The sequence below is a fragment of the Hylobates moloch genome, unplaced genomic scaffold (assembly GCF_009828535.3).
Source record: "Hylobates moloch isolate HMO894 unplaced genomic scaffold, HMol_V3 SCAFFOLD_17, whole genome shotgun sequence".
NCBI classification, from domain to species: domain Eukaryota; kingdom Metazoa; phylum Chordata; class Mammalia; order Primates; family Hylobatidae; genus Hylobates; species Hylobates moloch.
Window position 1 is genome coordinate 49064055 of NW_026652292.1, and position 25844 is coordinate 49089898.

The 25844-nt window shown below is 39.1% G+C and overlaps 1 protein-coding gene and 1 pseudogene across 1 annotated transcript in view; both read right to left on the minus strand.

Moving 5' to 3' along the window:
* The window catches only part of SLC30A9 (solute carrier family 30 member 9), a 99877-nt gene that overhangs the window by 36875 nt on the left and 37158 nt on the right, over nucleotides 1-25844 (minus strand). Inside the window, exons 7-9 of the mRNA XM_032135955.2 lie at nucleotides 15615-15673; nucleotides 11545-11612; nucleotides 1005-1107 (exon numbers count right to left, since the gene is read on the minus strand). Of these exons, the coding sequence (XP_031991846.1) occupies nucleotides 1005-1107; nucleotides 11545-11612; nucleotides 15615-15673 (230 nt within the window). The remainder of the gene's footprint in view (nucleotides 1-1004; nucleotides 1108-11544; nucleotides 11613-15614; nucleotides 15674-25844) is intronic.
* LOC116457030 (sodium/potassium-transporting ATPase subunit beta-1-like) lies at nucleotides 20677-22854 on the minus strand (annotated as a pseudogene).

The following is a 25844-nucleotide window of genomic DNA, read 5'->3' on the forward strand; positions in this document are numbered from 1 at the left end:
TCTCGGGCTTAATTTTTAATTAATATTGCTCTCCTCCTTGCTCCTCATCTTCATGTTATTTTTATCCTTGTCTTAAATATTCTTATTTTACCTGTGTCTTTCATTGAAGTTCTCCCAAATCAGTTTTTACATAACAGGACTAAAAATAAGTAAATATTGAAAAGGTATCTTCTTAATATACCACACTCTTTAAAATGTAATAGGATGCACACACAGAAATTTTTATTATATTCTTACAAAAGGTTTGGGTTTCTAGTTTTCACAATTTGGGCCACAAGGGGTCTAAAAGGTATTTTAATTTTATTAATACAAAAATTTTTCTCCATTTGCAAAGCCAAGGAAAGTAATTCAAATTATGAATCTAATGTGAAAGGATTTTAACCAATTACATATGATTTTACATCTTTATTCTAAAAGTTTAAATTCATTGACTATTACAGTCATTGAGAATTCATATTCAAAGACCAGATTTCTGCTCAGTGACTGACAGTGTTATACTCCACATTCGATTGTCAGAGGTTCTTTTTTTTTTTTGAGACAAAGTCTCGCTCTGTCGCCCAGGCTGGAGCGCAGTGGCACCATCTCGGCTCACTGCAAGCTCCGCCTCCCAGGTTCACACCATTCTCCTGCCTCAGCCTCCTGAGTAGCTGGGACTACAGGCACCTGCCACCGCGCCTGGCTAATTTTTTGTATTTTTAGTAGAGACGGGGTTTCACCGTGTTAGCCAGGATGGTCTCAATCTCCTGACCTCGTGATCCGCCCATCTCGGCCTCCCAAAGTGCTGGGATTACAGGCATGAGCCACTGCGCCCAGCCTAAAGCATAACAATCTGCTTTAAAATACTATGATTAAATTTCTATGCACTTCATTGCTGAAAAGTAAACTTTTATTTCCTCCCACAAGCCAACTACCGGAATCATTCCATTTTAAAATAGATCAACTTTTAGATTAAAGCCTACAACTATTACTTTAAAATTGATTTATAAAAAAGCTTTAGTCCTCACCTGATTACAAGTATCAGATAATGAGTGTATAGCTTCTGAGAACATACTTGCTGAACCGGTATAAATCCAGGCAAGAAATTTAAAGAAGCAGTTTAATCCATTGCTAGAAGAGAAAGAGAAAACAACTTAGCATAGGTTTGGATAAAAATTTAAGCCAAAAGCATACTCAATCAGCTGTATACCTCTATACTAGATTCTGTTGAAAGTAAAATTAGGCTAAGCACAGTGGCTCACACCTACAATGCCAACATTTTGGGAGGCTGAGGTGGGAGGACGGCTTGAGGACAGGAGTTCAAGACCAGGCTGGTCAACAAAGTAAGACCCCATCTCTACAAATAATTTTTTAAAAACTTATTCTGGTGTGGTAGTACACGCCTGTAGTCCCAGCTACTGGGAGGCTGAGGTGGGAAGATCATCGGAGCCCAGGAGTTTGAGGCTAAAGTGAGCTATGATCGTGCCACTGCACTCCAGACTAGGCAAGAGAGTGAGACCCCGTCGCTAAAAACAACAACAACAACAACAAACAAGTACAATTAAAAGAATCCCTAGCCTTAAAAAACTTTCTGTTTAGGCAACAAGAGTAAAAATTTGAAAAAATATAGATTATGTACTGTTAAGAGGCATGCTATGCGTAAGCAAATTAGTTAAGTATATTTTGAAAACTGGTGAGAAAAGAGGGTCTTCTATACGTGGACAAGATAAAATTTAAAAGAAAATTATGTGTTTTAGGTAGATAAAAGCAGATCTGCACCTGATACTGTCCATTGGGCCAGTGTCAAAGGCAAGACTTCAGTGAAAGTCTGTTTACTTAAGGAGCCAGAGGTGACTCTAAGCAGTCTCAGAGTCATACTAGAAGCAGCTAGATGCCAAAATAAACACAGTTAACTCTGAGGAAACTAGCTGCTCAGATACCAACAGTAATGACTAATATGATTTATCTGAGACGTTATGCTAGTGAGTTACCATGTTATATTACAAGTCTGTTATACAAATATTAACACCCCAATTTTATAAATGACAGAACTGTATGTCCCCTTTTAGCTACCCTTTTCCCATCTCCTCCACCTCAGATAACTTCTTAAAAACATCATATTTATTCTGGCCGTCACAGTTTTCATCTTAGCAATACCACCTACCATTCCATACTACTAAATTCCTGGAAATATTTTAGTATTTCTCTTAACCTCCTGGGAGCACCTGACACTATTTTCTTCTTTTTTTAAACAATGTTTATTTATTTTATTTATTTTTTAAATTTATAATTTAAGTTTTGGGATACATGTGCAGAATGTGCAGGTTTGTTACACAGGTATACATGTGCCATGGTGGTTTGCTGCACCCATCAACCCATCATCTACATTAGGTATTTCTCCTAATGCTATCCCTCCCCTAGCCACCCGCCCCCCAATAGGCCCCAGTGTGTGATATTCCCCTCTCTGTGTCCATGTGTTCTCATTGTTCAACTCTCACTTATGAGTGAGAACATGTGGTGTTTGATTTTCTGTTCTTGTGCTAGTCTGCTGAGAATGATGGTATCCAGCTTCATCCATGTCCCTGCAAAGGACATGAACTCATCCTTTTTTACGGCTGCATATTATCCCATGGTGTATATGTGCCACATTTTCTTTATCCAGTCTATCACTGATGGGCATCTGGGTTGGCTCCAAGTCTGCTAATGTGAATAGTGCTACAATAAACATACATGTGCATGTGTCTTTATAGTAGAATTATTTATAATCTGTTGGGTATATACCCAGTAATGGGACTGCTGGATCAAATGGTATTTCTGGTTCTAGATCCTGGAGGAATCACCACACTGTTTTCCCCAATGGTGGAACTAATTTACACTCTCACCAACAGTGTAAAAGTGTTCCTATTTCTCCACATCCTCTCCAGGATCTGCTGTTTCCTGACTTTTTAATGATTGCCAATCTAACTGGCGTGAGATAGAATCTCACTGTGGCTTCAATTTGCATTTCTCTAATGACCAGTGATGATGAGCTTTTTTCTGTACGTTTGTTGGCTGCATAAATATCTTCTTTTGAGAAGTGTCTGTTCATATCCTTCACCCACTTTTTGATGCAGTTGTTTGTTTTTCTTGTAAATTTGTTTAAGTTCCTTGTAGATTCTGGATATTAGCCCTTTGTCAGATGGATAGATTGCAAAAATTTTCTCCCATTCTATAGGTTACCTGTTCACTCTGATAACAGTTTATTTTGCTGTGCAGAAGCTCTTTAGTTTAATTAGATCCCATTTGTCAATTTTGGCTTTTGTTCCCATTGCTTTTGTTGTCAAAGTCTTGAAGTCTTTGCCCATGCCTATGTCCTGAATGGTACTGCCTAGGTTTTCTTCTAGGGTTTTTATGGTTTTAGGTCTTACATTTAAGTCTTGAATCCATCTTGAGTTAATTTTTGTATAAGGTATAAGGACAGGGTCCGGTTTCAATTTTCTGCATATGGCTTGCCAGTTTTCCCAGCACCATTTATTAAATAGGGAATCCTTTCCCCATTGCTTTTTGTCAGGTTTGTCAAAGATCAGATGGTTGTAGATGTTTGGTGTTATTTCTGAGGCCTCAGTTCTGTTACATTGGTCTATATATCTGTTTTGGTACCAGTACCATGCTGTTTTGGTTACTGCAGCCTTGTAGTATAGTTTGAAGTCAGGCAGCGTGATGCCTCCAGTTTTGTTCTTTTTGCTTAGGATTATCTTGGCTATACAGGTTCTTTTTTGGTTCCATATGAAATTTAAAGAAGTTTTTTTCTAATTCTGTGAAGAAAGTCAATGGTAGCTTGATGGGGAGAGCATTGATTCCATTAATTACTTTGGGCAGTATGGCCATTTTCATGATATTCATTATTCCTATCCATGAGCATGGAATGTTTTTTCATTTCTTTGTGTCCTCTCTTATTTCCTTGAGCAGTGGTTTGTAGTTCTCCTTGAAGAGGTCCTTCACATCCCTTGTAAATTGTATTCTCTTTGTGGCAACTTTTATTCTCTTTGTAGCAACTGTGAATGGGAGTTCACTCATGATTTGGCTATCTGTTTGTCTATTATTGGTATATAAGAATGCTTGTGATTTTTGCACATTGATTTTGTATCCTGAGACTCTGCTCAAGTTGCTTATCAGCTTAAGGAGATTTTGGGCTGAGATGATGGGTTTTTCTAAATACATAATCATGTTATCTGCAAACAGAGACAACCTGACTTCCTCTCTTCCTATTTGAATACCCTTTATTTCTTTCTCTTGCCTGATTGCCCTGTTCAGAGCTTCCATAACTATGTTGAATAGGAGTGGTGAGAGACGGCATCCTTGTCTTGTGCCAATTTTCAAAGGGAATGCTTCGAGCTACTGCTCATTCAGTATGATACTGGCTGTGGGTTTGTCATAAATAGCTCTTATTATATTGAGATACGATCCACCAATACCTAGTTTAAGGTGAGAGTTTTTAGCATGAGGCGGTGTTGAATTTTATTGAAGGCATTTTCTGCATCTACTGAGATAATCACGTGGTTTTTGTAATTGGTTCTGTTTATGTAATGGATTACATTTATTATTTTGCATATGTTGATGCATATGTTGAACCAGCCTTGCATCCCAGGGATGAAACCAACTTGATGGTGGTGATAAGCTTTTTGACTTGCTGCTGGATTTGCTTTGCCAGTATTTTATTGAGGACTTTTGCATTGATGTTCATCAAGGATTTTGGTCTGAAATTTTCTTTTTTGTGTGTGTCTCTGCCAGGTTTTGGTATCAGGATGATGCTGGCCTCATAAAACGAGTTGAGGACGAGTCCTTCTTTTCCTATTGTTTGGAATAGTTTCAGAAGAAATGGTACCAGCTCCTCTTTGTACCTCTGGTAGAATTTGGCTGTGAATCCGTCTAGTCCTGGGCTTTTTTCTTTTTTTAGTTGATAGGCTATTAATTACTGCCTCAATTTCAGAACTTGTTATTGGTCTACTCAGGGATTCAACTTCTTCCTGGTTTAGTCTTGGGAGGGTGTGTGTGTCCAGGAATTTATCCATTTCTTCTAGATCTTCTAGTTTATTTGCGTAGAGGTGTTTACATTATTCTCTGATGGTAGTTTGTAATTCTATGGGATCAGTGGTGACATCCCCTTTATCATTTTTCATTGTTGTCTATTTGATTCTCCTCTCTTTTATTAGTCTGGCTAGTGGTCTATGTATTTTTTCCTTCATTTCAACCTTGGTGAATCTGATGATTATGTGACTTGAGGTTGCTCTTCTCGAGGACTGTCTTTGTGGTGTTCTCTGTATTTCCTATGTATTTTGTGAATCTTTTCAAAAAACCAGCTCCTAGATTCATTGGTTTTTTGAAGGGTTAGTTGCATCTCTATCTCCTTCAGTTCTGCTCTGATCTTAGTTATTTCTTGTCTTCTGCTAGCTTTTGAATGTGTTTACTCTTGTTTCTCTAGTTCTTTTCATTGTGATGTTAGGGTGTCGATTTTAGATCTTTCTCACTTTCTCCTGTGGGTATTTAGTGCTATAAATTTATCTCTGAACACTGCTTTAGCTATGTTCCAGAGATTCTGGTACACTGTGTCTTTGTTCTCATTGGTGTCAAGGAACTTATTTATTTCTGCCTTAATTTAGTTATTTGCCCAGTAGTCACTCAGGGGCAGGTTTTTCAGTTTCCATGTAGTTGTGCGGTTTTGAGTGAGTTTCTTAATCCTGAGTTCTCGTTTGATTGCACTGTGGTCTGAGAGACTGTTTGTTTTGATTTCTCTTCTTCTGCATTTGCTGAGGAGTGTTTTACATCCAATTATGTGGTCAATATTAGAATAAGACTGACATGGTGCTGAGAAGAATGTAAATTCTGTTGACTTGGGGTGGAGAGTTCTGTAGATGTCTGTTAGTCTGCTTGGTCCAGAGCTGAGTTCAAGTCCTGAATATCCTTGTTAATTTTCTGTCTTGTTGATCTGTCTAATATTGACAATGGGGGGTTAAAGTCTCCCACTATTACTGTGTGGGAGTCTAAGTCTCTTTGTAGGTCTCTAAGAACTTGCTTTATGAATCTGGGTGCTCCTCTATTGGGTGCATATATATTTAGGTTAGCTCTTCTTGTTGCATTGATCCCTTTACCACTATGTAATGACCTTTGTCTTTTTTGATCTTTGTCAGTTCAAAATCTTTTTTATCAGAGACTAGGATTGCAACCCTGCTTTTTTTTTTTTTTTTTTTTTTTTTTTGCTTTCCATTTACTTGGTAAATATTCCTCCATCCCTTTATTTTGAGCCTATGTGTGTCTTTGCACATCAGATGAGTCTCCTGCATACAGCACACCAATGGGTTTTGACTCTTTATCCAATTTGCCAGTCTGTGTCTTTTAACAGGGACATTTAGCCTGCTTCTATTTAAGGTTAATATTGTTACATGTGAATCTGATCCTGTCTTTATGATGCTAGTTGGTTATTTTGCTCATTAGTTGATGCAGTTTCTTTATAGTGTCAATGGTCTTTACAATTTGGTATGTTTTTGCAGTGGGTAGTACCAGTTTTTCCTTTCCATATTTAGTACTTCCTTCAGGAGCTCCTGTAAGGCAGGACTGGTGGTTATAAAATCTCTCAACATTTGCTTGTCTTTTCTTCTGCTTCACTTATGAAGCTTAGTTTGGCTGGATATGAAATTCTGGGTTAAAAATTCTTTTCTTTAAGAATGTTGAATATTGGCCCCCACTCTCTTCTGGCTTGTAGGGTTTCTGCAGAGAGATCCGCTGTTAGTCTGGTGGGCTTCCCTTTGTGTGTAACCCGACCTTTCTCTCTGGCTGCCCTTAACATTTTTTCCTTCATTTCAACCTTGGTGAATCTGATGATTATGTGACTTGAGGTTGCTCTTCTCGAGGACTGTCTTTGTGGTGTTCTCTGTATTTCCTGAATTTGAATGCTGGCCTGTCTTGCTAGGTTGGGGAAGTTCTCCCAGATAATCTCCTGAAGAGTGTTTTCCAACTTGGTTCCATTCTCCCGGTCACTTTCAGGTACACCAACCAAATGTGGGTTTGGTCTTTTCACACAGTCCCATATTTCTTGCATGCTTTGTTCATTCTTTTTCATTTTTTTCTCTAATCTTATCTTCATGCTTTATTTCATTAAGTTGACCTTCAATCTCTTATATCTTTTCTTCCACTTGATTGATTTGGCTATTGATACTTGTCTATGCTTCACAAAGTTCTCATGCTGTTTTTTGGCTCCATCAGATCATTTATGTTCTTCTCTAAACTGGTTATTCTAGTTAGCAATTTCTCTTACCTTTTTTCAAGGTTCTTAGCTTTCTTGCGTTGGGTTGGAACATGCTCCTTTAGCTTGGAGGAGTTTGTTATTACCCACTTTCTGAAGCCTACTTCGTCAAACTCATTCTCTGTCCAGTTTTGTTCCCTTGCTGGCGAGGAGTTTTGATCCTTTGGAGGAGAAGAGGTGTTCTGGTTTTTGGAATTTTCAGTCTTTTTGTGCTGGTTTTGCCTCATCTTCGTGGATTTATCTACCTTTGATCTTTGATGTTGGTGACCTCTGGATGGGGTTTTTGTGTGGACATCCTTTTTGTTGATGTTGATGCTATTCCTTTCTGTTTGTCAGTTTTCTTTCTAACAGTCAGGCCCCTCTGTTGCAAGTCTGCTGGAGTTTGCTGGAGGTCCACTCCAGACCCTGTTTGCCTGGGTATCAACAGCGGGGGCTGCAGAACAGCAAAGATTGCTGCCTGTTCCTTCCTCTGGAAGCTTCATCCCAGAGGAGAACCTGCCAGATGTCAGCTGGAGCTCTCCTGTATGAGGTGTCTATTGATCCCTGCTGGGAGGTATCTCCCCATCAGGAGGCATGGGGGGCAAGGACCCACTTGAGGAGGCAGTCTGTCCCTTAGCAGACCTCGAGCGCTGTGCTGGGACATCTGCTGCTCTCTTCAGAGGTGGCAGGCAGGAACGTTTAAGTCTGCTGAAGATGCACCCACAGCCGCCCCTACTCCCAAGTTTTCTGTCCCGGAGAGATGGGAGTTTTATCTATAAGCCCCTGACTGGGACTGCTGGGCCTTTCTTTCAGAGATGCCCTGCCCAGAGAGGAGGAATCTAGAGAGGCAGTCTGGCTTTAGTGGCTTTGCTGAGCTACGGTGGGCTCTGTCCAGTTTGAACTTCCTGATGGCTTTGTTTACACTGTGAGGGGAAAACTGCCTACTCAAGCGTCAGTAATGGTGGCCCCCAACCCCCACCCCCCCTCACACACCAAACTCAAGCATCCCATGTCAACTTCAGACTGCTGTGCTGGCAGCCAGAATTTCAAGCCAGTGGATCTTAGCTTTCTGGGCTCCCTGGAGGTAGGATGTGCTGAGCTAGACCACTTAGCTCCCTGGTTTCAGCCCCCTTTCCAAAGGAGTAAAAGGTTCTGTCTCACTGGCATTCCAGGCACCACTGGAGTACGAAAATAAACTAGTCTAGCTAGCTTGGTGTCTGCCCAAACGGCTGCCCAGTTTTGTGCTTGAAACCCAAGGCCCTGGTGGTGTAGGCCCCCAAGGGAATCTCCTGGTCTGCAGGTTGTGAAGACCATGGGAAAAGCGTAGTATCTGGGCTGGAATGCACCATTCCTCACAGCACAGTCCCTCATGGCTTCCCTTGGCTAGCGGAGGGAGTTCCCCGACCCCTTGCACTTCCCCGGTGAGGCAATGCCCCACCCTGCTTCGGGTCACCCTCTGTGGGCTGCACCCACTGTCTGACCAGTCCCAATGAGATGAGCCAGGTACCTCAGCTGGAAATGCAGAAGTTACCCACCTTCTGCATGGATCTCACTGGGAACTGCAGACAGGATCTGTTCCCATCCAGCCATCTTGCCAGCCCCCTCCAGCTGGCTATTTATTTTTTAAAGACAGGGTCTTGTTCTTGCCCACACTGGAGTGCAGTGGTGTAATCACAGCTTACCGTAGCCTTAAACTCCTGGGCTCAAATGATTCTCCTGCCTCAGCTTCCTGAGTAGGTCTACAGGAGCACATCACCCACCATGCCCAGCTAATTAAAAAAAATTTTTTGTAGGTACAAGGTCTCACTATGTTGCCCAAGGTGGTCTCAAATTCCTGAGCTCAAGTAATCCTCCTGCCTCAGCCTCCCAAAGTGCTGGGATTCCAGGTGGGAGCCTGTACCAGGCCTGCTATTTTCTTAAAACATGTGTGCCTGTAGTCCCAGCTACTCAGGAGGCTGAGGCAGGAAAATTACTTGAACCTGGGAGGCAGAGGTTGCAGTGAGCCGAGATTGCACCACTGCACTCCAGCCTGGTGACAGAGCGAGACTCTGTCTCACAAAAAAACAAACGCTTCTTCCCTTGGCTTTCTTGACACTCCTTGATATGGTTTGGCTCTGTGTCCCCCACAAAATCTCATCTTGTAGCTCCTATAATTCCCACGTGTTTTGGGAGGGACCCAGTGGGAGATGACTTAAGCATGAGGGTGGGTCTTTCCCATGCTGTTCTTGTGATAATGAATGACCTCACGAGATCTGATGGCTTTTAAAAATGGGAGTTACACTGCACAAGCTCTATTTGCCTGCTGCCATCCATGTAAGACATGACTTGCTCCTCCTTGCCTTCCACCATGATTGTGAGGCTTCCCCAGCCATGGGAACTGTAAGTCCAATTAAACCTCTTTCTTTTGTAAATTGCCCAGTCTCAGGTATGTCTTTATCAGCAGCATGAAAATGGACTAATACACTCCTGGTTTTCTTTCTGCTTTTCTCCTTACTCCTCCTCAGTCTCCTCTGCAGGCACTTTTTCCTCCACCTTTTTCTTTTCTCTTTTTTTTTTTTTTGAGATGGAGTCTGGCTCTGTCACTGAGACTGGAGTGCAGTGGCGTAATCTTGGCTCACTGCAAGCTCCGCCTCGCAGGTTCACACCATTCTCCTGCCTCAGCCTCCTGAGTGGCTGGGACTACAGGTGCCCGCCACTACACCCAGCTAATTTTTTGTATTTTTAGTAGAGACAGGGTTTCACCGTGTTAGCCAGGATGGTCTCGATCTCCTGACCTCGTGATCTGCCTGCCTTGGCCTCCCAAAGCCTCCACCTTTTTCTTAACGTTAACATTCTTCAAGGAATTTTTCCTGAGGACTTTTTATTCCTGATACTATATATACATACATTCCTCAGGTGATCTTTACTTTTATGGCTTTAGTTATCATCTATATACTAAAAGCTATCAACTCTGAACCTCTAACTCAGATTTCTCTCCTGAGCTTCAGACCAATATATATTAACAATAATACTTCTTAAGTACATATCTTAGAGCAGGTACTATGTTAAGCACTTTTCACACATACATCCCTCAAATGAGAAAAGCTATAATCACTATCCCTGTATTACTGGTGAAAAGAACCCTGTTGACTATCTCCACCTGGGTGCCCTAAACATACCACCAGCTCAAAAATGAACTCATCATTTTCTCTGATCCCACCCTGCTCCTCCTTCCAGTGCTCTCCTCAGTGAATGGTACATTATTTGCACAACTGTACAAGCCAGAAACCTGGTCACTATCCTTGAACATACCTTCTAAGAAGCTGAAACTGTCTATGTCTATCTGTACCACCACTATTGTAGTTATGACATCATTATTCTTTGTCTGTATTATAAATGCCTTCCTCTAGTTTAGTGTCCCTCCAATCCTTAAAGAATTATGTATTATATCTTTATATTTTCAGATCATATCACACTATCTGATACATATTTTACATATATATATTTAAGAATAAAAGAACTAATGAATTATTGAATGATTTCATACATCCTAAAATAGATCAGTCAGAAAAACAGATAAAAGGTGAACAAAACAATAGGAATCAAGAAGATAGAGGGAAAAAGGGGGAGGCAAGGCCAGGCTCAGTGGCTCACACCTGTAATCCCAGCACTTTGGGAGGCCGAGGTAGGCAGATCATGAGGTCAGGAGTTTGAGACCATCCTGGCCAACATAGTGAAACCCCATCTCTACTAAAAATACAAAAATTAGCTGGGCATGATGGCATGTGCCTGTAATCCTAGCTACTTGGGAGGCCGATGCAGGAGAATGGCTTGAACCTGGGAGGCAGAGATTGCAGTGAGTTGAGATTGCGCCACTGCACTCCAGCCTGGCAACAGAGCAAGACTCTGTCTCAAAAAAAAAAAAAAAGAGGAGGCAAAAATAACAATTATGTTCTTCCAAGATAAGTGGAATAAAGATAATAAGCACAAAGATCTTCTTCAGTAGCTGTAACCCAGGTTGGTTTAGCTAACTTCTTTAAAAAAGACTTCTATCAACTCCAATAAAAGAAAGAAAGGATTTTCAGGTAGCAACTATTCTTAGATCTAACTACATCAAAAATATACAGAGAATGAGCATGGGTGTCTATATGAATTCATGATCTTTCCCCACCACTTTACTGACAATAATAAAGACTTATTCAATTTCCTCATAAAACAAAATAAACCTCAAACTCTATAGCTAGCTACCATGTAATAAATTTATATATTCAAGGATATACATATTTAAAAGAATATATTCTATTTCACAGAGCTTATTTTTCAGTACTTACATGCAAATTGCAACCATCACCACTTTTCCTGGTCCCTTAAAAAACACTGATGCCGTTCTGGAGCGTGGCTGTAAAAAAGCAAAAACTTTTTTTAATACCTACAAACTTTTGCAGAGAAGCACTGTAACTAGTGGCTTTGACAGACCAGAACATTTTCCTCTATCAAAACTTCTGAATTAGGTTTACTTATTTTTCTCTAGAAGTTCTTGTTTAGAAAGTGGAAAGATTAAAACCGAAAGCATATCTGGGTCTCTTTCCATAAAACTGTTTGTTTTGTTTCCTTGTAATTCATGTCTTGCCTACTTCCAGAAAGGATCTGAGTTGGCTATATAAAAACTAGTAATAAAGTAGAAAAATGCACTGAGCTGAAATTCATATGCTCTAAGAATGTGTGAAATCAGACACCCCTAATTCTGTATTGACCTGCCTTCAGAGCTAAGAGAAGGAACTACACAGGGATAAACTTTGTCCATGTGGTCTCAACTTTTACGTCAATTTGTAAGCCATAAACTCTGACTATGGGTCTAGATTTCTGAATTATACTGTTTATTGAGAACAAACAGAATGTATGTTTTATTAAAATAAGAATATATTGTGTTATTTGGTTGAATAGAGAAAAAACTCAATGAAATTATTATGGGAACAATAGAATGCTGCTTACGGTGAAAAATAAGATTTCTTTAGAAGAAAGGTTTGGGAACTCATGGGAGGGGCAAAACAGGGAAAGGAAATGAGATCTTTAAGATCAGAATAAGAAATAATAAGAAAAATAAGGAAAAAGATTCACTGGGCTCAACCCACTCTAATAAAGAAGGCTGTAGAAAACGGGAAGATGTGTTGGTAGAAACTAGAAACAATGATAAGGCGCAAGGAACTCTAACAAGAGAATAAAAATCTGGAAAAACAAGAGATCACAAGGAGCCAGGATCCACAACTCACTTAGGGAGCTTCCTGTAAAAGCTACTCAAAAATTCCACAATCAGGCGGGGCGCAGTGGCTCACGCTTTTAATCCTAGCACTTTGGGAGGCCAAGATGGGCAGACTACTTGAGCTCAGGAGTTTGAGACCAGTGTGGGCAACGTGGTAAAACCCCGTCTCTACTAAAATACAAAAAAATCAGCCAGGTGTGGTAGTGGGTGCCCATAATCCCAGCTACTCAGGAGGCTGAGGCATGAGAATCTCTTGAACCCAGGAGGCAGAGGTTGCAGTGGGCTGAGATCACGGGCAACACAGCAAGACTCTGTCTCAAAAATAAAATAAAATAAAATAAGACGATAAGATAAAAATAAAATAAAATATAAAAAAATTCCATAATCAGAGCAATTGGAGAACTGCCCCTTTTTGAAGACCAGGACAGCAAAATGTTAGAAATTAATGAAACTGTGGCCGGGCGTGGTGGCTCAAGCCTGTAATCCCAGCACTTTGGGAGGCCGAGGTGGGTGGATCACGAGGTCAGGAGATCGAGACCATCCTGGCTAACACGGTGAAACCCCGTCTTTACTAAAAAAAAAATACAAAAAATTAGCCGGGCGTGTTGGCGGGCGCCTGTAGTCCCAGCTACTCGGGAGGCTGGGGCAGGAGAATGGCGTGAACCCGGGAGGCGGAGCTTGCAGTGAGCCGAGATCGCACCACTGCACTCCAGTTTGGGCGACAGAGCGAGACTCCGTCTCAAAAAAAAAAAAAAAAAAAAAAAGAAATTAATGAAACTGGATAGCCAGTATCTATTTTTTCTATTTTTATATAACTTTGAGAACATTCACAATAAACAGGGTTCTTTAATACCGGGACAAGTACAGAAAATCTGGATAGATTTCAGAGAGAACTACCAGGAAAAGGAGCATAAATTGTTCAAAGCATTATTGGTGCATTTCAAGGTGACACTATTGTGGAGTTAAATATATTAAGCAGAGATAAAGGTACTTCCAATTCTCTGAAGTACTATATGAAGAAACCCATGTATTAGAAATAGAAGGGAAGGCATGGGAAAGTAGAAATGTATTAAAGGGGAAATTATTATATAAGAAATTAAATACCAGAGAAGCAGACCCAGAACACTGTGATTTCATATATCTCATTATTGGAGTTCTCATGAGATAAGAATATATTGGAAAAACAAGTGTCTGGGTCAGAAATAACAAAAAAAAAAAAAAAAAAGAAGGCATTTTATTTTTGCAAACAGGATTAGCCCTATGTTTTAGAGAAGGAAAGCAACCATCTTCAGTGGGAGAACAACCATTCCTAAAGGGAATAGGGGTATAGTAGAGGGAAATGAAATACTAGTTTTATCCTAATGTCCCAGCAAAACAAGGTTGTAATAGCAAAAAAAAAAAAAAAAAAAAAAAAATCAATTCAAAACATGGAATATTCAAAAGCTGACCAATATTAATCTTCTAAAGTAACAAAGATTTCATAAGTCAACAGCTACTATTAGAAAATCTGGTGAGGATGATTCTCCATGTGAAACAGATGTGAAGGCGAGGAGTGAATCTTCCCAGGAGGCAGGTCTCACTAGCCTAAGTTATCCCAGCACAAGAGGCAATGGCAATAGCCCTTGAGGCATGAGAGTGAAAATGCTGGCTCACAAGACATATGAAGGCTCTACCAGAGGAGAGTCCACATCTTCAGGGCAGTACTGGGGTGCCAGAAATGCAGGGATCAAAGGGGAAATGGAAATTAAGAGGTCTTGAAGATAATAAATGGAAAAGGAAAGCATATCAAATAAGATTTAGCTAAAATTATCATCACTGCCAATGTCTAAACTTTGCAAAACGGGTGAAATGTCTTGAATGCCACCAGAGAGAAGAAAATGTGCATAGGTAGCCTTTTATCCAAATATGACATTAACTTCTTGATAGGAGATTCCTCCCAGCCAAGTTTAAACGGAAAGTCAACTTGGCCATAGACTGCTTGGCATCTTAAAGGTGCTGGGGACTTTGGTAAGTCATTTCGGTGGGGTGGTGGGGTTGAAAGCCCAATTGGATTAGGTTCAGGAGAAAATAAGAGGTAGAACAGTAGAGGCAAACTTTCTATATGTGTCCCAATATTAATTTCCTTCTAGTAAGCACAGTATTTCGTCACATGTGTAGATGAGTTAGTAAATTTGGTGACGAAAAGATGAGGTGATGAAAAAGATGAGGTACTTTTATGAAATTACACTTATTTTTTCAATAAAATACGAAGCAAAGTCAACAGCTGAAAAGAGTGAGGCTGTTGGGAAGAAAAAGATATGCAATAGCTATTTCAAAGAGTGGGAAGGTGAATATACTCTGGAAGTTTAGTAATACTGTCAAATAATATTGAGTATCCATTGATTTTGTAGTCATATAATGAAGAAAGAACAATCACACTGGCTGTGTAATTTTCTTCTCCAAGGGCTAAGCTTCTTGGATACAAGCACAGAGTTGGCAGTCTGAATGTTGAACCAGAGTTAGAAGCAGAAAGAGAGAGGCTAAAGAAAATTAAGAGTGTGTATGACAGATATAAATCTCACTAAAACCTATGAAAATAAAGTCTTCCTCATCTATCTCTACATGCTTAAGGTTCATAACACGGTTATGACTTTAAAGAAAACTTATGCACAAATGTTTTAAATTTCAAGAAAATCAGGCCGGGCACAATGGCTCACGCCTGTAATCCCAACGCTCTGGGAGGCCGAGGCAGGCGGATCACCTGAGGTCAGGAGTTCAAGACCAGCCTAGCCAACGTGGTGAAACTCTGTCTCTACTAAAAGTACAAAAATTAACTGGGCACGGTGGCGTGCCTGTGGTCCAGGCTGCTCGGGAAGCTGAGGCAGGAGAATCGCTCAAACCCAGGAGGCGGAGATTGCAGTGAGCCGAGATCACACTACTGCACTCCAGCGTGGGCAACAAGAGCGAAACTCTGTCTCAAAAAAAAAAAAAAAAAAGGAAAATCAGACGGAAATGAATGAATAGACTACAATTCAGTGAACTACAATGTACTCAAGAAAATCTTAGACTGAGATCACAGACATGCTAGAATTTTACAATGGACTGATATTAGAATTTTGCTGTGCAACGCAAACATACACATTATTACAAAGACATCCTTACCTTGGTATTTCCCAAGAAATCTCTGTATTCTCTTAATATTTTTTGGTTTCTAAATAGCCCTGTAAGAATGACAAAATAAATTTAGGTCATAGATATTCTTATCAGTCACAGTTTAGATTAAAATGATATTCTCTTTAGGACTATGTTAAATATGTGCTACTAGCTAACAGCAAAAATATTAAGTTATAAAAAATTTGGATTTGAAACCTGATTAAAAAATGGGGAGAGGATTTCAATAGACATTTCTCCAAAGATTATACAGAAACCACCAACAAGCATATGGAAAGATGCTCAACAACACTAATCATCACAGAAATACATATGAAAACCACAATGAGATATCACCTCACATCCATTAGGATGGCTACTATTAAAAAAACAAGAAACAGAAAATAACAAGGATTGGCAATGTGTCAAAACTGGAACCTTTTTGCACTGATGGTAGGAATGTAAAATGGTACAATTGCTATGAAAAAAATACGAAGGTTCCTAAAAAAAATTTTAACATAGAATTACCATATAATCCAGCAATCCTACTTCTGGAGACACGTCCAAAAGAATAGCAAAGTGGGGCCTGAAAAAGCTATTTACATGCCCATGTTCATAGCAGCAGTAGTCACAACAGTCAAGAGGTGAAGCAACCCAAATGTCCATGGACGGATGGATGAATGGATAAACAAAATGTGGTATATACATATGATGATGGAGTATTATTTAGCCTTGAAAAAGGAAATCCTGTCACATGCAACAACATGGGTAAACTTTGAGGACACTATGCTAAGTGAAATAAGCCCATCTCAAAAGGATATACACTGTATGACTCCACTTATATGAGGTATCTAAAGTATTCAAATTAATAGAAACAAAAAGCAGAATGATGGTTGCCAGGGACCAGGGGGGTGGCAAGGAAATGGTGGGTGGTTATTTAATGGGTATAGTGTTTCAGTTTTGCAATATGAAAAACCTCTGAAGATCTGTTTCACAACAATGTGAATATACTTACACACTTATGAACCATACCTTTAAAAATGGTTAAGATGGTAAATTTTGGGCTATGTGTTTTTTTATCACAATAAAAAAGGAGGCAGGAAAGTCTGGATTTGCAATGAGATAAAGACAGTTTGGTAAGATTCTTTTCTCAATATTACCTTTATAAAAGTTAACTAAGCCTGATATAAAAACAAGTCCTTCATTTTTACCTCAAAGTTGAAAAATATGAGAGTATTTTTCTATTACTGTGTTTTCTCAAATTTTTGTATTACAAAAAATTCCTTTAACTTTTATTTACAAGGCTTCTCATGGTATCATTTTAATAGCAAAAGACTAGAAATGTCCTATGGGGGAATGATTGAATAAATTACAGTATATCAAAACACAGAGTATTATAAAATAAATGAAGAAATGTCTTTATTTACTGCTATGGCATAGTCCTCATGACAGAGTTAAGTAAAAAAAGCAAGAGCAGCTGGGCGCGGTGGCTCATGCCTGTAACCCCAGCACTTTGGGAGGCCAAGGTGGGTGGATCACAAGGTCAGATCATCGAGACCATCCTGGCTAACATGGTGAAACCCCGTCTCTACTAAAAATACAAAAAATTAGCCAGGCATGGTGGCATGAGCCTGTAGTCCCAGCTACTTGGGAGGCTGAGGCAGGAGAACTGCTTGAACCTGGGAGGTGGAGGTTGCAGTGAGCCAAGATCGTGCCACTGCACTCCAGCCTGGGCCACAGAGCGAGACTCTGTCTCAAAAAAAAAAAAGCAAGAGCAGAAAGTATGTATAGTATGCCTTATTTATGAAATAAATACAAATGTGTATCTTTTTCTAAAATATTAAAAAAAATGTTTAATACAAATGTGTATCTTTTTTTAAAAATATTATTTTTAAATTTTTGGTAAGGAAAAGAGTCTTGCTAATGTTGCCCAGGCTGACGGTCTCAAACTCCTGGTCTCAAGTGATCCTCCCACCTCAGCCTCCCAAAGTCCTGGGATTATAGGCATGAGCCATGGAGCCTGGCTTTATTTTCTTATATTTTAAGTATTAAAAAAAAACCCAAAAACTTTAAAACAGTTACTTATACAGGAGAGAGGACTTAGAGTGGAAAGGACAGAGATGGAAGCTAAAGTTCTCTGAAATATCTGTTCTGTAGGTTTGACTAAGAAATCATGTAAATTTTTAGGCAATTATAAAATAAAAACAAAATTATTTTTAAAAATCAGAAGCAAAATGAAACAAATGAGCCTAACTGTATATCTACTGATGATATTTCTATATAGAAAAATTTTAAGTGACTTTAACACACAGAAATTGAACTATACATCTCTAGCGGGATATATATACTAAAGATACAAAGAAAAGCAAAGAAATCTTAAATTACATTGTTAGTATTAATACTGTTATTTGAAACTACACTTTATTCTCTATGTGTGTAGAGACATAGAATAAATCAAGTATGTAATTACTTTAACTTGATTTTATTTTCCAGTAAAAGGAAAAGTGGCTCCTTTTAGAAACAGTTGATTACCAACCCAGGACAGGAAACGTACAAGATGAGTCTGAAACATATTATTCCTGAAAGTAAGGACGCCATGATACTAGAGTTATGACAAAGGTACTTAGGAGCCAACTGAGGTGCTTCCATTGACCAACGTTAGGACAGTCTGAGCACTGCTACTTTGTTCTTTCCTTGCATATCTTCTTCTCCCTCTTCCTTGATCTTCCCATCCCACTGCTCCCCTCCTGGTAATGAACTCCTGTATTCTCAAGAAACTCTCTCCATCCCTTTTCTTCCTGGGTTATTGACCATAATTGTCTCACAATTTCCACTTTGAAATTTTGCCAACTCATCTGGAGAAGGAAATATTGTCATTTCTAAGCCTTGGTCCTGTGCAGAACTGAGATAGTCAAATAATTTAGAATCCTCCTAAATATTTATATGCCAAGGCTTCTGGTTACATCCTTCCAGTTTCATAACTTCTTTCCAGGTTACTAGTAACAAAAATAAATAAAATGGGGTGGAATCCTAAAGAAACCATTGAAATAGGGTTGGCAAACTTTTTTTGAAGAGGGCTGGTGACATGGTTTGGACCTGTGTCCCCATCCAAATCTCATGTCAAATTGAAATCCAATTGTTGGAGGTGGGGCCTGGTTGGGGGGTACCTGGGTCATGGGGGTGAATTCTCATGAACGATTTAGCAATATCCCTCTTGGTACTGTCCTCATGACAGGTTGAGTTCGTTCTCATGAGATCTGGTCATTTAAAAGTGTGAGGCACCTCCCCCATCTCTCTCTTGCTCCTGCTATGTAAGATACCTGTTCCATCTTTGCCTTCCGCCAAGACTGGAAGCTTCCTGAGGCTCCCCAGAAGCTTCTATGCTTTCTGTACAGCCTGCAGAACTGTGAGCTAATTAAACCTCTTTTCTTTATAAATCACCCAGTCTCAGGTATTTCTTTACAGCAATGCGAGAACTGACTAAACAGCTAAATAGCAAATATTTTATGCTTTGGAGGCCAAGAGGTAATATAAAGGATATGATGAAGGTATAACAAGAAATAACTACAAATTTCCATGAAATTTTTTGACAAAATTTAAAATATAATAAAAATATGTGAGTGCAATTCTTTGTAATATGGGTCTACTAATGAGAAGAACAGAATTCTTTTAGGGGGGATAGGATAAAATATTTCACTTAATTGGGATTCAGTTAGTATTCCTTATCATCAAAATTAATTGCAAATGTTCATCTATTGATAATGATCTGATATTTTACTATTTCATATTCGAAATCTTATAGATAGGTACTGTCAAATGCTGATATAAATCTATAAACATGATTTTAAATAACTATACTCATTGCTTTGAAAGCATTTATAGAATTCTATGAAATTCTTGTTGATACTTGCCTTTTAGCATCTTGTTACATTGAGGACTAATCACTTCCAATTGAAGTCAGGAGAAAGCTGCTCAAGTGCACTATTTAATGGATTTTGAAATATGTAAATTTCCTCTGCACTTGCATGGAAATCTGAAAAACACTTCTGGAACTATAGGTTGCGCTTGGAAAATATATCTTCTGCAGATGTCTTCTGTTTTTTTTTCATGTATTCATTATTTTATTGTCCATTGTTTTAACTTGACTGAATACATAATCAACAAGAGCACTGTACTCCTGGCAATTATTAGAACATGGACTTTGCATGGTAGAAAACATTTTACGCCAGTCTATGGGGTACTGCATTGCTTTTTATAAAGTTCAAAATAAAGATTTATTTTCAAACAAGTGACTCTGGTTTATTTCATACACTACACTTTTTCTTGCAGAAAAAAATAAAACTGTACAACTGCATAAATAAAAAATTCTTCCACCATGAAAATGGTTAAAACATTCACAAAGACACACCATCAGCATGTGATGCCTCCAGAAAGGAAAAAAGGAAAGTAAAAGAAAATGTACAAAGCAAATTTATTAGGCCTGTCACTAGCCAAAGTGATGGGCAAATCCAGATCTCAGACAGTTTTAGAACATACTAGAGGACAAGGGAAGAGATGTCAAGACAGCATTCAAAACAAGCACAACACAACCCATCACCTTTTTGTGTTTTTCTGCAGTATCACTTAACATTTAAAGGGCAGTTCCCCCGTGACAAACCCCTGTCCCAGTCCCAGGAGGAAAAAATAATAATAAAGTAAGACCTAACACCACAGGAAAAGACTATGGAGTATGCTAAAGATGCTCACTGATGGGCCATTATCTTTGAAAGAGCCAAAAAAGAAAAAAAAAAGAAAAAAGAAAGACCATGCCAGTTTTATTCCCATTGAATATTTACACCTTGGACAGCAAAACCTGCTCACATAAAGTACAAAACAGATATGATAAAACATGGCTTGAAAAAGGACCAGAGTATGCACCTATAGTACTATACGTTAAATAAAATATAGGAGGCAATACTTAGGAGCCAGAAACACTGCTTACAAGTCACTTATGGAATCATAATTTACAGTAAAAATGAGCACATCCCAAGGCTCAATTTTTCTTTTGTCACTTACAGTACAATATTTTGTTGCTATTGCTACACTTTAGTTTACATTAATTACATTCTAACCGATTAAATGCAGAAAGCAAGTGTAAAGCATATAGATTATGCTTTAAGTATAGGTCCCATACGTATGACAGTCTGTTCAAGACTAATAGGCTTTTGTATCTTTTTTTAAACTTATTAAATGGCTAGTGGGAAAGATTTGTGCTTGTGATCAGCTCTTAACTTCAATTTTTACATCAAAGGATCCCTGAAAACCATCTTTCTCACTGTGCCCAATGTTCTCACCATACGCTTTACACTAGGCGAATTTCAGTGTGCATGGTAAGGCTGGTGAACTGTACAGCAAGCAGGGGCTGCAGGTATTTGGGCTGCAGGAGTTTGCCATAGTAGGGATAATTCTGCAGAGGAAAACCAAGGTAGGTGCCCAGTCCAAAATACTCCACATTTCCATCTTTATCCTTATCTTCATCTCGCTAGCCAGTGCACTGAACAGGAAAGACAGATGCGTTATACTTCATCACTGGGTAAGTCTCCAAGGACTCATTCTCGGGAGACTTAGGTTTGAAGCCTAGAACTCACTTGAGCTTTATAATAACATGTGGTTTGCCCTCTTTATAGCCATAAGTTTCGTCATTTAATCCAGAGCAATTTCCCAGCCACTCAAGCTTGAATCTGCAGACCTTTCGCTCACCTCATTCATGATTAAAGTCTCCTCGTTTTCTGGGTTCACTGGGCACGTTGTCACAATTTTCAAAAATCATGTCATCCTTCTGGGCTGAACCTTTGTATTTTTCCAGGAACCTAACTACATTCAGCATATACGCCTCACAGTGCTTGGGATCATTAGGATGAAAGGCAATTTCAGTCTGCTGGATCTGAGAAATCTGTATTAATTCAGGTGGGGTCCTGATATGTGGTCCTGATATGTGGGTTTAAATTCACTGATGGTGAGCAGCACCACTTGGATGATTCCGATGAAGATGCCAGTCAGGCAGCCATAAAATATTATGTAGAATAGAAGGATCTTAAACGAACTGCCACTTGTCCTGCCTAAAAACTCCTTCTTCTCTGAGTTCCAGATGAATTTCTTCCAACTGCCCTCCTCATTGGCTTTCCTGCAGGCCATGGCAACAGTGGGTCAGCAGTTGCCGCAGTCGGAAGGGTGGGTGGCTTCAGGGCACGCCCTGGTTTCTCTGAGGTGTTGCTCATTGTCTCTGGCCTGGCTCTCCGCAGACAGGACACAACACTGCCACTGCAGATCTGAGTGCTTCTGTTAAACTTTTAACAGCATGGGAAGTACATAAAGCTGACTGACATTACTTTGATTCAAACAATAAATCTACTGTTGAAATGACTTTACAGCAGAGTAAGTTTTGTATTTAAGCACTGTTTTCCCCTGTAATTTTACACTGAATGCATTAAGAAACATAACGTCTGCAGCAAAAGCTAATTTTCTAGGCCATTCAGTGTTTGATAATAGTGGTTGACAGGTGGGTCTTCTTATTCAGAAAAATTTCCATTTTGAATTTTTGAATCCTGAGCTCAAAAAATGGCAGTAAAACTGCTAAACCAATGAAATGCAGTGTAGAACAAGTCAGGATAATCAGCTTCTATTTCTTTCAGTGGTTAAGTCCACAAGTTCAAAGGTGATACTACTGGTTCAATAGCAAACGAGATTTAAGTATTTTCCACAAAGTTCCTACTCGTGACAAATATTTTCTGCGAAGTATCTACTGATGAAAAGGCTTTAAACATCTATGTTTTCACAAACTTTATAAATCTGTCCAACTAAGGCTTTTTCTGCTCCACACGTATTTTTACCACCATCATCTATATAAGACATCTTAGCAGATTCCACATCAGGTTTACTGAATTAATATTTTCACATCTTCTTTGAAAATATTCTCACGTGGCTGGGCGCAGTGGCTCATGCCTATAATCCCAGCACTTTGAGAGGACGAGGAGAAAGGATCACAAGGTCAGGAGATGGAGACCATCCTGGCTAACATGGTGAAACCCCGTCTCTACTAAAAATACAAAAAAAATTAGCCAGGCGTGGTAGCACGCACCTGTAATCCCAGCTACTCGGGAGGCTGAGGCAGGGGAATCACTTGAACCCGGGAGGCAGGGGTTGCAGTGAGCTGAGATCATGCCACTGCACTCCTGCCTGGTGACAGAGTGAGACTCCGTCTCAAAAAAAAAAAAAAAAATTCTTGCCTGTGGTTGTTCCACACAGACTACTCACAAAGGGTAATTCTTCAGTCTCTTCAAACTCAGCACTCACTCCTCAAATAGTATTGGTACATAGGTCAACTTATCAAGAGCCAAGGAATATCATTCAAAAGCATTTGCCTTGCTTTTTAATTGACTACTGATGTCTGTCCCCAGTGTCCTCAACTCTTGAAGCAACTAGTCTTGCCTAAAGACTACTAGTCCTGGATACATTTCTTCAGCTGCTCAAATTAAACAGGACTTAATTTACTCGCCATTAGAAAACCACTTTCTTACGGCTTTTAACAGCCATACACGGCAAAATTTATTAACTTCTCAAACTCCAAGCAAGTGCAGTCCCTTTCTAATACTAATAAAAATCAGTGTCATTGATAAGAAGTACGAACACTAAAAAATAAATTGTTCTATCAAACCAGAAAGGGAATGGCAGCAATGATATTCTTCTGAGAAACCTCACGATGCTCAATAAAATCTGTTAGTCGTTTAACAGATAACAATAAAGTCAGCCTGATTATCAAAGAAAAATATGTATACATTTTTCATAAATACTAGCACATCGATCTCTACTTTAATCCTGATACATTACCATATATAAGTGCCCAAGAGTAAAAGAACTATACAACTGCACTGGCAATATCTAATTCCCCAATGGAATATGCCCTATCTGATTGTATCCTGTATTAGTACCTGTATTACCTATAAAGAAACTCAATGAAAACCATTAACTGCATAGTACACCAGAATTTCCAGGACTATCTGTCCCCAGTATGTATTTCTTCCATTGAAAGTAAATACTTCACTTCTGTTAAGTGCAGCCCTCTTTATAATATCTGTGGATAGTCAGCTAGGCACGGTGGCACATACCTGTAATCCTGACTACTCAGGAAGCTGAGGCAGGAGGATCACTTGAGCCCAGGAGTTCAAGGCTATAATTCACTATGATTGCACCTGAGAATAGCCACTGTATTCCAGCCTGGGCAACATAGTGAGACTTCATCTCTTAAAAAAAAAGATAATCGCCAGGCCCGGTGGCTCACACCTGTAATTCCAGCACTTTGGGAGGCTGAGGTGGGTGGATCACGAGGTCAGGAGATCGAGACCATGGTGAAACCCTGTCTCTACTAAAAATACAAAAAATTAGTTGGGTGCAGTGTCGGGCGCCTGTAGTCCTAGCTACTTGGGAGGCTGAGGCAGGAAAATGGCATGAACCCAGAAGGAGGAGCTTGCAGTAATCTGAGATTGCGCCACTGCACTCCAGCCTGGGTGACAGAGCAAGACACTGTCTCGAAAAAATAAAATAAAATAAAATAAAATAAAAATAATCAACAACTTTTTCTGAGGCCAAAAATCCTTTGATACTAGGATTCACTGTCTCCTTCAAACTTTTGAAAATGCCAAACCCATGATTTAAAGAACTTGGATTTTACAACAAAAACTATACTTATTCAACATCTAGATGATTTAATATTATATATTCCAGGTCACAAGAATCTCAAATATACTCCTTATTCCTCCTGACTAGATTAGCTGAAAAGAGACATACCATTTTCAATTTTGTCAAGAAAAGGAATCATCCAGTGAAACCCTGTCTCTACTAAAAATATAAAAAAATTAGCCGGGTGTGGTGGCGGGCGCCTGTAGTCCCAGCTACTCGGGAGGCTGAGGCAGGAGAATGGCGTAAACCTGGGAGGCGGAGCTTGCAGTGAGCCAAGATTGCGCCACTGCACTCCAGCCTGGGCGACAGAGCGAGACTCCGTCTCAAAAAAAAAAAAAAAAAAGGAAAAAGAAAAGGAATCATCAACAGAAGGTCAATCACTTTCTTTGTCAGAATTGAAGCTATTTGAGAACATCCTAGACCTTCAACCAAAGGGCAAATGAGAGGATTATTAAGACTGACAGCTTACTACAGGCAATGGATAGTTAACTTTTCTAAAACAGTTCAACCATCACCATCACATGAACTGACTAAAACAAACATCCTGACATTTTAATATATACTGGAATATTTATAAATAAAATGATATAATGTCTGGACCTGGTTTCAAAGTAATCCAGTAGAGTGAAGGTTAGTGAGAGGGATATACATTAAACAAGGCTGGCCATGTGTTGGTAGCTGTAAAGCCAGCTGATGGGCATTAAAAGGTTATTATACTTTTCTCTGCACTTCTGAATATGTTTGAAATTTCCCTACTAAAAAGAGGGGAAACCGAATTTCAAGATAGACTGTTAGAAAATATTTAGAACATATGAAACTAACTTGGTTAGATTTTGGTTAAAATCCACCAAAAACTTATTTAAATCAATTTTAAGAGACACACAATCTAATAGAAAAGTGAACAAAACATAAAAAAATTATTACAGAAGAACTAAGAAAAACCAATATACATAGAAGATAACCTCAGTGGTAGTCAAGATATTCAAAATTAAACAAGGTACCATCTGTTGCCCATCAAATACATAAAAAAGTTAAAATCTTGTTAATATCCAGCATGGGCAAGGGTATGAAAAAATAGTCACCCTCATACACTGTGATTGTAAAAGTAAATTGGTACCATATTTCCTTCAGAGAGTAATTCTTTAGGATCTATCAAATTTTTAAATGCCTATGCCATTTGATCCTAAAATTATATTAACACTCAATCCTATGTAAATATTCACAATGATCTCATGTTAAAAAAATAAAAATATTTACTGACGTATTCTTTCTAACAGTGAAAAACTGAAGAACATAAATCTTGCTACATCCATACAACGGGGTACTATACAACTGTTAAAAAGAATGAGGTAGATTTCTATATGTAGATACAGAAAACCGTTATGATTATACCACTATCTATAAAGAGCAAGATGTACAACAATATGTATGGTATCCTCCCATTTATGTCTATGTTGCCCAGGGTGGTCTCAAACTCCTGGGCTCAAGTGATCCTCCCACCTCAGCCTCCTGAGTAGCTGGGATTAC